We start from the raw sequence: 13,174 nt of genomic DNA on the forward strand, positions 1-13,174 counted from the left end.
GAGCTACTGAATTCACCCACTCTTCCATTTCAGAACTTGTTGAAAATGTTTTACACCCCCCCACCCCCCCCTTAATGACGCCTATGGATTTCATTAACATTATGAAGTAATGGTAACAAGTTTAGCTTAACTTACAGTCAGTTTTCCTTAATGTGAATATGTCTGTATTTCAGCCGTACCTCCAGACCTCCAGCAGCTGTTGGTCAGTAAAGAAGAGGTTCCCCCTGAGCAGCAGGAGTGGAGCCCTGCTCTGGACCAGGAGGACCCAGAGCCCCCACACATTAAAGAGGAACAGGAGGAACTCTGGACCAGTCAGGAGGGAGAGCAGCTTCAAGGGCTGGAGGAGGCTGATATCACCAAGTTCCCATCCACTCCTGTCCCTGTGAAGAGTGAAGATGATGAAGAGAAACCTCAGTCCTCACAGCTTCATCAAAGCCAAACTGAGGAGAACAGAGAGGCAGAGCCTCTAGCCAGCAGCTCAACTGAACAGATGAAAACAGAAGCTGATGGAGAGGACTGTGGAGTATCAGAACCAGCCAGGAACTTAGATCCAGCTAGTGATTTACAACCATCTAGTGATGGCAAGATTTCAGACTCTTCTGAACCTGAGACTGAAGACAGTGATGATGGTTGGATGGAAACTAGTGAAGCTCAGTCAGGTTTAGACTCACTGAAAAACAGTGAAGTTCTTGGGAAGAAACACTTTAGTTGCTCAGTCTGTGGTGACAGTTTTGGTCGTAAAGGACAGTTGACGACACACATGAGAATCCACACAGTAGAGAAACCATTTAATTGCTTGATCTGTAGTATAACTTTCAGTTCTAAAGCACACTTGACGATACACATGAGAATCCACACAGGAGAGAAACCATTTAATTGCTCAGTCTGTGGTAAAAGTTTTGCTCGTAAAGGAGACATGAGAACACACATGATGATCCACACAGGAGAGAAACCATTTCATTGCTCAGTCTGTGGTAAAAGTTTTAGTCAAAATAAATGCTTGAAGAAACACATGATCGTCCACACAGGAGAGAAACCATTTAATTGCTCAGTATGTGGTAAAAGTTTTGGTTATAAAGGATACATGAAGACACACATGATGGTCCACACAGGTGAGAAACCATTTAATTGCTCAGTTTGTGGTAAAAGTTTTATTCGTAATGGACAATTAAAGAGACACATGAGAGTCCACACAGGAGAGAGACCATTTAATTGCTCAGTCTGTGGTAACAGTTTTGGTCAAAAAACAGAGTTGAAGAGACACATGAGAATCCACACAGGAGAGAAACCATTTAAATGCTCAGTCTGTGGTAAACGTTTTGGTCTTAAAGGAAACCTGAAGACACACATGACAGTCCACACAGCAGAGGTCACTTAATATTGGGCTAGACAATAATTCAATATTATCATTGTCTTTCAGTAGAAACATATTGTGATACCATTGATCGAGTGATTGTCATACACAATTCTGTTCTAAATGAATGATAAAATGCAAATCATTAGTGTCTCAAACTGAGATGAATCAAATGAGGGAATATTATTTGAAAACTACATGTTTGTATCTTACATTATATTCTGCATTTCAATTGTTCAATTGAGATGAACATCAATATTGTCATATATTGCTATTGAAAAAATGCCATCAGGCATCGATGCCTCATGAAGCTCCTTGAGATTTAGGAAAAGTGGAGGCTGTTCAGGATGGTTGGAAGATGGAGATCATCAGTTTACATGAAAGAAACTGAGTATTTCAAAATCTAACATCAGTCAAGACATTTACTGATAAAAGGGGAAACTTCTGACTCAACAGATCAAATGGCTAATCTGTCAGAAAAGGTTTGCTGTTACTTTGTATCTTTTGTATCTTTTTCATTACTTAGTTGTCAACATTTAAATACAATCAGCAATGGAGAATTGATTTTATATTGAAATTGAATTTCTGTCTGGTTTAATTCAATGTACTCATTCATTGTAAATTTACACTGTAGTTGGACTTGTACTTGCTGAGTTATAGAGTTGTTAGTACTCTTCCCATACACTTCTATTATTTTCTTTTTCTTAAAGCAGGTAGAATAATTGTAATAATTGACTGTATAACTATATATAACTGTATAACTGTTCTATCATACTGGGCACAAAAGCACAAACCTTTTCCTTAAGAAAGTATAGGCTACTTGGTCTGGGTTTACTTGTTTCAGCTTTTATGTTTAATTCACTGACCCTCATTTACAGTCAGTTTATTCACTTTACTTTTTTTTCCACTTTACATTTTTATCACATTATATATTTACGTTTGAAACGGGTAATACAAATAAAGGCCTTGATGATGCTGGTGATAATTATTGTTATTGTTATCAAATTCTTTATTTTTTACTTAACCTTTATTTAACCTTTATTTAACGAGGCAGGTCAATTAAGAACAAATACTTATTTACAATGATGGCCTGGCCGTCCATGTCTTGCCTGGCCACACAACAGAAATAAGTGGTGAGAGTAAATTCTTGGTACAAGGAGAGAACTGTCCTTCTTGAGACGCTTTGTATCAGAAATGAACAGGGAAAACTTGCTTTCAGTTTATTTCGATTGAATTAAAGAGCACTCGAGGCTCAAATCTTATCCCATTATTTAGTTTCTATCAGTTATTCGATCAAATATGCAGGATGTGTGTGCTTGATTTCAGTGATGTTTCCACTGTATCATTGTTGCACAATTGTTTTTTTACACGTTAAGTTTTTTTTTTCTTTATAAAATCTCATTGTCTTTTGTAATGTCCTTGTGAACAGAGCTTTCTCTCAGTCCATTTCCCTGTAGAAATAGAGCAAAAGAAAGAATTTGAAGCAATATCCTGTTCTCTAACAGGAAAGTAGGTGGAATAAGTTTGATCATTCATGTCCTGCTGCTACAGACAATTGATGAAGTATAAAATCCTACAGGCATGTGGGCAATTTGCAAAAGTCATGACACAAAATCCAAATCAAATCAGTCACAGAGTTTAAAAAACACACATTTAATGTTGTCTTATTCCTAGACAAAGAGAACATCATGCAGTATCACTTTTAATTGTATGAGGTCTCAATACATTTTTCACTGTGAGTTATAGCAGGTAATGGTGTTGTAAATCATGTCATAGTACAGACTAGTATATTACTGTAACATCCCAGGAGGGAGGGCTGGAAACCGGTGATACCTGTTGAAACAGGATAACTACAGAGTTGGGAAACGAGACAATGTTGTGGTACTCAGGCGTTCTTCCTCTCTTCAAGATATTTTCTTCACTTTGAAATTAAGTGTGATATATGGAATTCAACAATGAATGCTCTGTCGCTATTTGTCAATAAAAAGACAAAAATCCATTCTTGATAATAATTTACAGTAATATTAGTCACTGTTTAGCTACTATGTGACAATGAAAGGTAAAAATCATACATTAGTAATATCTGAACTGTTTCACTAGTTACTTTTTCTGTTATACAACAACATGAGTAAATTCCAAAGATTAGTCTAGTAGCTATGGAGATTTGCTTTTACAACCAAAAAGGCTACATCACTGCCCACCTGTAAGGCACTGGAGTTAACACTACCGAGCCCCCTATCTCTGGAACCAGCTACCTCTTATAGTCAGGGAAGCTAATTCTGTCAAAATCTTCAAATCTAGACTCAAAACATATTGATTCTCGCAATCATACGACCTACCATAGCACCATTGACTTGGGATCGACACAGTCTATTCTCTTACCTTAGCTTAGACAGTATTTATATAGGAATTTGCCGTTGGGAACATAGCATAGGGCTGCTTCCTGGTTACACTGTGTCTAATCACTTCCTATCTGCTTTGTGTACGAGTGTGTCTGTGGCCAAATATGTCTGGGTTTTGTGCTGCTTTTGCACAGCTGTGTGTGTGTGTGCACCTGGTTTTCTCCTCCCCTTCTCTCAGATTCCGGTGCAGTCTTCTAGCTGTCAGCGGACGGGTGCTGCCCCGGCTCTGATGGTCGTCAGTGCCGGCCTTAGTCCCATCCCTGCTGCTGCTCCCTCCCGACGTGTTCTGACTGTGTGTGTTCTGTGTGCAGCTGTCTTCTCTCCCCTTCTCAGACTCCGGTGCACTGTTTCCACCTGCCATTGGACAGGTGTCGCTCTGGCCCTGGCGGTCGTCGGCACCAGCCTTGGTCTCATCCCTGATGCTGCTCCCTCCTGGATGTGTCTCAACGACTGTGTTGTCTTGTGTGCAGCCGTTTCCTTTATCTCCCCTTCTCAGACTGCGGTGCAGTGCAGTGGTCGTCTGTGCCGGCCTTAGCCCCATCCCTGATGCTGCTCCCACCAGACGTGTATCTGACCCCGTGCGTTCTATGTGCAGCTGTTTTTCTCCCCTTCCTCTGTGCGTGTGTGTTGTGTGTGTGTGTACGCGGCTGCGTTTCTCTGACTCCAGTGCAGTGTTTTACCTGGCAGTGGCGGGTGCTGACCTGGCTCTTCCTTCATCAGTGCTGGCCTTCCTCTTCCCTGCTGCTGTTCTCTCCTGGACGCTGAATTACGACTGCTGCCCTCGTATCTCTGAATTTTTAACGCTGACCACAGCCCCTACTCATCGCCGCATGCTGCCTCTTTCTTTTTGTCTCTCTCTGTTTTCTCCTGTCATTGTTGTTGCCCATGATTCTGTCATTGTTTTGCCCGGCACCTATTGCACACTAAGCCGTCCCGGGGGGGGGGGGATCCCTATTTGCCTCAGCCCGCCCAAGGTTTCTTCCAAGTTTTTCCTACTAGGTTTTTCTTGGGAGTTTTTCCTTGTGTGCATTAGGGTCTAAGGCTGGAGGTGCCGGGTAGGTTAGGCTATGTAGAATAGGTAGGTTGTTTGTCTTGCTAAAATCTCCTCTCGTCTACCTCGTGCTTTTCGCTATGCTTGTCCTATATCTTTTTGTTCACCACTGATTTTGTTTACTTAGACCAAGCTAGGCTCATTCTCTGTAAAGTCCTCTGAGACATGCTTGTGATAAAGGGCTATATAAATAAACAAACTTGACTTGACTTAACATTAATAGCGCTCCGCCGCGGGCGCATCATGGTCCACGTCATATTTGTGCTGCCTTACCGGAAGTCAGACAAGCACCTTGTGCCTTGGGCTTCGTGCCACTGTTGACAATGAATCACTTACCATATCCCAATATAAATGCCAACTCTGGCCCAGCAATTTTAACACCAGATGAGGTTCCCGGGGCAAAATTCACTGGTGAGGTTGAAGCCCACTGCAACTAAAATGATGGTTACAGGGCCGTGGACTTCCGATGAAAGGGAAGAAACATGAATTAATCCACAGGTTAGTTGAGCTGGCACAGCAGCAATATGTACCATATTCACATCTCCACAGTACGATTTGGTGACAATATATAAAGGAGTAAGGTGAACTTGTTGGAGAGAAAAATGCCTTGTATTTCCATTTTTCATTTTTGTTTTAATGAAATGAAAATCAAATCACCATTTGTTCTTCATTTTATTAATTTCTGTTTCTGAAAAGAAAATACAAAGACCAAAAAATACACGGTAACCAGTAAACTTTATTTCTGATCGAAAAAATAAAGACCATTTTACTAATCCATCGACCTGTCTGGAATAACTTCGCCTTGCTATTCCTGCTGCGAAAGCTCCAACAAGTTCATCTTCCTCCAGGATTTGTATTTTAGCGCGAGTAAGTAGCTTTAGGTAGGGTCTCTCTCTCGCTCTCTCTCGTTCTCTCATTGTCCGCTATTGATCTCTGCCCCCCCTCTCCCCAAAAGACACAACCAGAGTTGACTACTTCTTAAATAATCGTCTGAAAGATACAAAAACTACAGCAAACCTTTTCTGACAGATTTACCATTTGATCTGTTGAGTCAGAACTTTCTCTTTTTATCAGTGAATGTCTTGACTGATGTTAGATTCTGTAATACACAGTTTATTTCATTTAACACCATCCTGAACAGCTTCCTCTTCTCCTAAATTTCTCATCTTTTAACTCCCACTAGTGTCAGACAACAACACTAGCGCCTGAAAGTGTGAATGTCTCTGGATCTCTGGCAGTAACAATGACACAGTGTCATCATTTCACACGTTTATGTTCTCAGATGCCTCCACAACAACTCTGTGATGAAGATGATGAAGACTATGGAGCGAGTGGGGAACTGGAGCTGGCAAATTGTACAGGAGTCTGGTTTCTATCTTAGACCTTGTTACTCTTGCTAATTTCATGAAGACAAATCAAGAGACAAAAAGCCCCTATAAATTAAAGGTAGATGATTGACTAAATCAATGTCAAAATTATTTCGATTTCAATATATAAAAGAATAAAGAAAGCTTCTGCACACCTGAGAGGTGGTATTAGTGACAGCTGCGTACAAGACAGACAGATCACCCACACACTGTCTGCACTTACGCATGAAAAAACGTATTCATAAGGAGGAAACGTTTTCGTCAAGGGGCTTCATCAGGTAATGCCTGATGGTGTTTTTTCAATAGCCTCAGTTAATAACCCTCAGTTATGCGTCCTCAGCACAGAGCAGCACATATACAGATGCTTCTACCAACCTTCATTTTTTACGCCCAAGAAAAAACACTTCACAACATCCAACCCCTTTAAGAGGAGGAAAAGAAAGACGAGGAGAGGGAAGAAGAGTCGCAAACCAGGGCAACCGGGAGGGTCCAATGTGATCAACATTTCCAGCATGGAGCTAGGCAATAATCAACATCAACTTTTATCCAAACGTCTTTCCTTTGCTTCCTCTAGAAAAGTCGACTCTTTCACCACTAGAGTGGAAATGTTCAAGTTTTTCAGAAACATTAGGCTGAAGCCTTTTTACAGTAAAGATGCTGTTAGGACCCCAGCCTATATTGCGATAGATCGCTTATCACCTGCAGGACAAAAAACTCCTAATGAACCTATTAACAGCAGAATATTCAGACCTAAGAGTACGTTTGTCCCACAAATAAATCATGCGTCAGTAGAGACCTTTTGTCGACTGGTTGAACAAGACGTCATGGACTTGTGCGCTCAGAGTAGAGAACAAAGGCTACATCCTAATTTACTGGAATCAGAGAGGAAGGCCTTAATGGAATTAATGAACAGTGATGAGATTGTAATACGACATGCTGACAAAGGCGGGGCTATAGTAGTTCAAGATAAGTCTGCTTATGTGAATGAGATAGTAACACAATTATCCGATGGACTAATATATACCCCCCTGGACACAGATCCGACTTTCAGATTTGTACAAGAAATTAAAGACACGCTGAAGCGCTACTTACGTGATGGAGCGATTTCGGACAATGAATATAAATACATGATTAAAGAGAATCCCATAAGACCTGTGTTGTACACCTTGCCAAAGATTCACAAGAATTTGAGAAATCCACCTGGACGCCCAATAGTCACGGGCATTGGCTCGCTCACCGAACCCATCTCGCAATTCATTGACTCTCATATTAAAGATTTGGTACAAACATTACCCTCTCATTTGAAAGACACTACTGATTTTCTGAAAAAACTTGAAAACTGCAACATTGCCTCCACTGATATACTATGTACTATGGATGTATCAAGCCTATACCCCAGTATACCACATGAGGATGGTTTGAATGCTTTGAGTTATTATTTAAACCAGAGATCTGAGTTACATCCTCCAACGGAGTTGTTGTTGTCCTTAACTGATATAGTTTTAACTAAAAATTATTTCAGATTTCAGGAACATTATTATCTGCAGTGCAGGGGCACGGCTATGGGCTCCCCTGTAGCACCAAGCTATGCAAATCTATTTATGGGCAAGTTTGAGGAAGATTTTATAACAACAACAATCCATTTTCTAAGTTTATCAAGACTTACTGGAGGTACATTGATGATTTGTTTTTTGTATGGAGTGGTAATGTCGAAGACCTGGAAAAGTTTCATGAGTATCTAAACGCTAAGAAAGAATCTATTAAATTCACACTTAACTATGATCTAGATAGGATTTCGTTTCTAGATGTTTTGGTGAAGAAAAATGGCAATGTAGTGCACACAGAGGTGTATAAAAAAGAAACAGATAGAAACACATTCCTTCACTATAGTAGCTACCATCCACCCTCACTTAAGAGGAGCCTGCCATATAGTCAGATTTTAAGATATAAATGTATATGTGATTCAGACGATGTCTTTGAAACACAAGCTAAGGAGCTTTGTGAAAACTTTGTCACTAGAGGCTATAGCACCACTCTGACTAAAAATACAATGGACAGAGTGCGTCAGGTCCAGAGAAATGATTTACTTAAGCACAAACAAAGAGATTCTTCCGGTAACTCAGTCTCAATGGTTTCTACATATAGCCCAATATCTGGTGCAGTCAAAGAGGTTATAAACAAATATTGGCACATTTTGGAAACGGACCCTCAAATCGGCAGGGAATTTCAAGTGCCACCAAGATTTTTCTATAAAAGGCAATCTAATCTGCGTAACTACCTGGTGAGATCTGATTTACCAAAGAGGTCTTCTCACTTCTTGTCTAGTATCCCAAGTGGGAACTTTCCCTGTTTTAATTGTGTTCAACGTCATGGTCTGATTAGAGGTAATCACTTTCCCCATCCTAAGACTGGAACTGCTGTAAATGTTAGAGGCAGAATAACATGCGATACTTAATTTGTTGTATACCTATTAAAATGCCCATGTAACCTATATTATGTTGGAAAAACAAAGTGTGATTTAAAAACAAGGATTTGTGAACATAAGTGTTCAATCCGAAATCATGATGTAAAATCATCGGTTGCTAGGCATTTCAACAGCCACCACCACACAACAGGAGATCTCAGATACATGGGCACTGAGACTGTTCCACCTAGAGGTGGGGATCGGGAAAGAATCCTTCTTCAAAAGGAATGTTTTTGGATACATTTTCTTGATACACTGGAGCCAAAGGGACTCAATGAAGAGTTGTCTTTATCTTGTTTTTTGTGAGTTTTTTGTGATATTTTTCTGTTATGTTAAAACATGGAGGTATGCCTAACCTAGATAATGTTTATGCTATGCATGAATGAAGAAAATTAATTAATTAGGCTATTTTGCAATGTATAGGACTACATAAATATTTGTTTATTGTTGGAATAGCCTAGAGGTTGTTTCATGTCCTCTGCGTGTTGTTACAATTACGCCTTATGTCCTCTGAGTGTTGTTGTTAGTACATCTAAAAATGATATAACTAATTTGTGGTTTTTTTGGAAGCTGCTGTGTCAGCCTGATTACCAATAAGTGTCACCTGCGAGTGACCGATTCAGTTTGTTTGCCTAAAAAGCGCACTGAAGAAGGGCGTCCTGGAGTATTTCGTTACATATTTTTTGAGGATTCAGCACCCACATAAATAACTGAGGGTAGAGCGCGTTTTTTGGTAAATTGTTTTAATATTGAATTATTGCTCAGCCCAATATTAAGTGACCTGTAACTGAGTGAAATGAAACTGACATGGGAATGTCAGTTTATTGTAGTGTTACTGCTGTACAGTTCAGCTCAACCAGCAGCTCTGCAGCTTCATCTGCTGCTGCTCTCACCAGCACACTTCTAGCTCCTGACATGATGTTGACTAACACTTCTCCCACAAACACTGCAGCTGTAGGGGTTCTCTTCTGTATTGACTCTGATGTGGATCTTCAGATAAACCGTCCGACTCGTTTACTCCGGTTTCTCTCATGTATCTCTTAAAATGTCCTTTATCACTAAAAGTCTTTTGAATTTTCATGCATAAACTTAAACTCCGGCTGAACAATTTACCACAAGTTCAAATTTGTTTATTTCTATAGCCCTTTATCACATGCATGTCTCAAAGGGCTTTACATAGCATCATTTACATCTCATATACATACTACATCAAATATAAATACTACATATATATTAGGGCTGAACAATTAATCAAAATTTGATCGAAATCGCAATATGGCCTACTCAAATCGCAGGAGGCGCAATATTTGTTGAAGACGAAATGTGTGTCAAAATACCATTTTAAATGAAATATTGTCGTGCTGCAGAGATGTCCTGGCCTACACATCATATTCTACAGACTTAAGAAAACATCTTTGTTTGGTACAGATCCCTGCAAAAATCACACCATAATCATTTTAATACGTTTTTCAATGAAAATGAGAATAATGATGTAAAAATTATCATTCCCTCTAATATCGCAAATCATATCGCAATATCAGTCAAAATAATCGCAATTAGATATTTTTTCAAAATCTTTCAGCCCTAATATATATACACATCCTATACTACGTATATACAGTACATACTTCATATACAACATTAACTACATCATATGCATACTATCCATCACATACTATATCATATACATGATTTTACTAGATTATATACATCATATACCATACTACACACAAACACACTTGTGCCTATGGGCAATATTTTTTGGTTTCTCTTTCACGTGACTCTTCAAGTTTCCATTTTGACTAAAACTTATACCATAAACAGCAATTAAATGGTTACTGTGTGGACTTTCACGTGTCTCTTCAAGTTTCCTTTACGACCAAAACTTTTACCACAGACTGAACAATTAAATGGTTTCTCTCCTGTGTGGACTATCATGTGTGTCTTCATGTGCGACTGACTACTAAAACATTTACCACAGATTGAGCAATTAAATGGTTTCTTTCCTGTGTGGAATCTCATGTGAATCAGGTCAGTTCCCTTGCAGGCAAGTATTTTATCACAAACTGTGCAATTAAATGGTTTCCCTCCTGTGTGAACTCTCCTATGTAACTCCGAGGATCCTTTATAACCAACACTTTTACCACAAACTGAGCAATTGAATGTTTTTTCTCCTGTGTGGACATTCATGTGTTGTTTCAGGTTGGATTTTTGACCAAAACTTTTACCACAGACTGAGCAATTAAATGGTTTCTCTCCTGTGTGGATCATCACGTGTGACTTCAAGTGTTTACTTTGACCAAAACGTTTACCACAGATTGAGCAATTAAATGGTTTGTCTCCTGTGTGGACTCTCACATGTTTATTCAAGTCTCCTTTATAACCAAAATTTTTACTACAAACTGAGCAATTAAATGGTTTGTCTCCTGTGTGGACTACCATGTGTCGTTCCAGCTGTTCTTTATAACCAAAACTTTGACCACAGACTGAACAATTAAATGGTTTCTCTCCTGTGTGGACTCTCATATGTTTATTCAAGTCTGCTTTATAACCAAATTTTCTACCACAGTCTGAGCAATTAAATGGCTTCTCTCCTGTGTGGACTCTCATGTGTCTGAGCAGAGTTCCCCTGCGGTCAAATCTTTTACCACAAACTGAGCAACTAAAGCGTTTCTCCCCAAGAACTTCATTGTTTTGCAGTGAGTCTAAACCTGACTGAGGTTCATTAGTTTCCATCCAATCATCATCACTGTCTTCAGTCTCAGCTTCAGAAGAGTCTGAAGTCTTGCCATCACTAATTGGTTGTAAATCACTAGCTGGATCCAAGTTCCTGGCTGGTTCTGATACTCCACAGTCCTCTCCATCAGCTTCTGTTTTCATCTGTTCGGTTGAGCTGCTGGCTAGAGGCTCTGCCTCTCTGTTCTCCTCAGTTTGGCTTTGATGAAGGTGTGAGGACTGAGGTTTCTCTTCATCATCTTCACTCTTCACAGGGACAGTAGTGAATGGGAACTTGGTGATATCAGCCTCCTCCAGCCCTTGAAGCTGCTCTCCCTCCTGACTGGTCCAGACTTCCTCCTGTTCCTCTTTAATGTGTGGGGGCTCTGGGTCCTCCTGGTCCAGACTGGGGCTCCACTCCTGCTGCTCAGGGGGAACCTCTTCTTTACTGACCAACAGCTGCTGGAGGTCTGGAGATACAGCTGAAATACAGACATATACACATTAAGGAAAACTGTGACTGTAAGTCAACCTAACCTTGTTACCATCACTTCATGTTAATGAGATCCATAGGCATCATGAATGGAGGGGGTCATATAACGGTCATTTTGTCCCTCCCAATAATTTTTCTAGACCTCAAAATTATTCAGGGGTACCAAAGGCTGTTGGCTGCTGATAGGTTGAAAATGTCTACTACTGGTGAGCTAAACCCCCAGTCTTTAGATATAATTAGAACACAATGGGAACAGGATTTAGGCCCCCCGCTTTCTAATGAAACTTGGAATGCAATTCCTGAACAAATTCACGCCTCATCTCCTTGCAGCAGACATGGGCTTATTCAGTTTACAAAAAGTTATACATTGTACAAAAGTCAGATTGGCCAAAATATACCCAAATCTAGATCCCACTGCATCCCATAGATGTAAATTAGCACCAGCCACTCTATTCCACATGTTTTGGTCATGCCCGTGCCTGCTTGCATTTTGGGGAACAGTCTTTAAATCTCTGAGTGAAGCCTACAACATGCAAGCTGAACAACAAGCTGTTTACTAGCCCGCCGGCTTATCCTATTTCACTGGAAAGATCCTAAACCCCATCTCATGCTAGATGGATGAAAGACGTTATGTCTTATCTAAAACTGGATAAGATCAAATTTACTTTAAAAGGAAAAAAAAAAGCTGAGTTCAACCTGGAGCCCACTTATACATTATTTTACCGCTGAGAGTGGGAAGGGGGGGTGCCCTCAGTCACTTCCCCCATTCTCGCCCATTTTGTCGCATTTTGTTATAATTTTTCTTGCCAGTGCCACCAAAAAAATGTAACTGGTCATACCAGTGTGAGTGGTAAAATGTGCCAGATAACTAGTAACCATTGTAAACATCTTTCCTTTCTTTGGGAGAATCCTAAAGTGCGTTCAAATTAAATTTTGTTTCTGAACGTTTGCAAAATCGTTTGTTTGGAATGTGCTCATCGTAAACACAAGCTACGGTAGTTCCCATTTGACCGGTTAATAGTAACCAAGACTCGTTCAGACTGAGTGACAAGGCGGGTCACGTACGTACTCACCCTCATGTCAGTCGAAACACCGGTAAAGTTACGTTCGTATATAACACACAGCAAGTTAGCTAGCTAGTCCGCGGCAGCCTTCAAAACAACACAAGTTGCTGGATACCGTTTTTTTAGAGTTCCAAAAATCCCTAATGAAACAGCCATACAATTTCTCCAAACAGCTTAATCCAAGTCTCTGAAGGCAAATTATTGCATGGTGAGTCCAAAAGTCTAATATTTATGTCATAATCTCCTAGATTTGCTGGACTTGTT

General features: G+C 40.0%; 5 protein-coding genes across 5 annotated transcripts in view; 2 read left to right on the plus strand and 3 right to left on the minus strand.

Annotated features, from left to right (window-relative positions):
• The window catches only part of LOC139919357 (NLR family CARD domain-containing protein 3-like), a 123,351-nt gene extending 111,519 nt beyond the window's left edge, over positions 1-11,832 (plus strand). Inside the window, exon 10 of the mRNA XM_078284771.1 lies at positions 11,629-11,832. Coding sequence (XP_078140897.1) covers positions 11,629-11,637 — 9 coding nt within the window. The 3' untranslated portion in view covers positions 11,638-11,832. The remainder of the gene's footprint in view (positions 1-11,628) is intronic.
• LOC139911338 (uncharacterized) overlaps positions 1-13,174 on the minus strand; it is a 279,947-nt gene that overhangs the window by 49,548 nt on the left and 217,225 nt on the right. The window lies entirely within an intron of this gene.
• Positions 761-2,032, plus strand: LOC139911336 (uncharacterized). Its single transcript, XM_071898849.2, has one exon. It carries the CDS (start codon positions 761-763, stop codon positions 1,376-1,378), a length of 618 nt encoding a protein of 205 aa, XP_071754950.2. The 3' UTR covers positions 1,379-2,032.
• Positions 9,399-13,174, minus strand: part of LOC139911337 (uncharacterized) — a 59,870-nt gene continuing 56,094 nt past the window's right edge. Inside the window, exon 3 of the mRNA XM_071898850.2 lies at positions 9,399-9,515. The gene's annotated coding sequence lies outside the window, so the exon portion shown is untranslated. The remainder of the gene's footprint in view (positions 9,516-13,174) is intronic.
• LOC139911340 (uncharacterized) lies at positions 10,421-11,572 on the minus strand. Its single transcript, XM_078284783.1, has one exon. It carries the CDS (start codon positions 11,516-11,518, stop codon positions 10,466-10,468), a length of 1,053 nt encoding a protein of 350 aa, XP_078140909.1. The 5' UTR covers positions 11,519-11,572; the 3' UTR covers positions 10,421-10,465.

Source organism: Centroberyx gerrardi, chromosome 7 (assembly GCF_048128805.1).
Source record: "Centroberyx gerrardi isolate f3 chromosome 7, fCenGer3.hap1.cur.20231027, whole genome shotgun sequence".
Lineage (NCBI taxonomy): Eukaryota > Metazoa > Chordata > Actinopteri > Beryciformes > Berycidae > Centroberyx > Centroberyx gerrardi.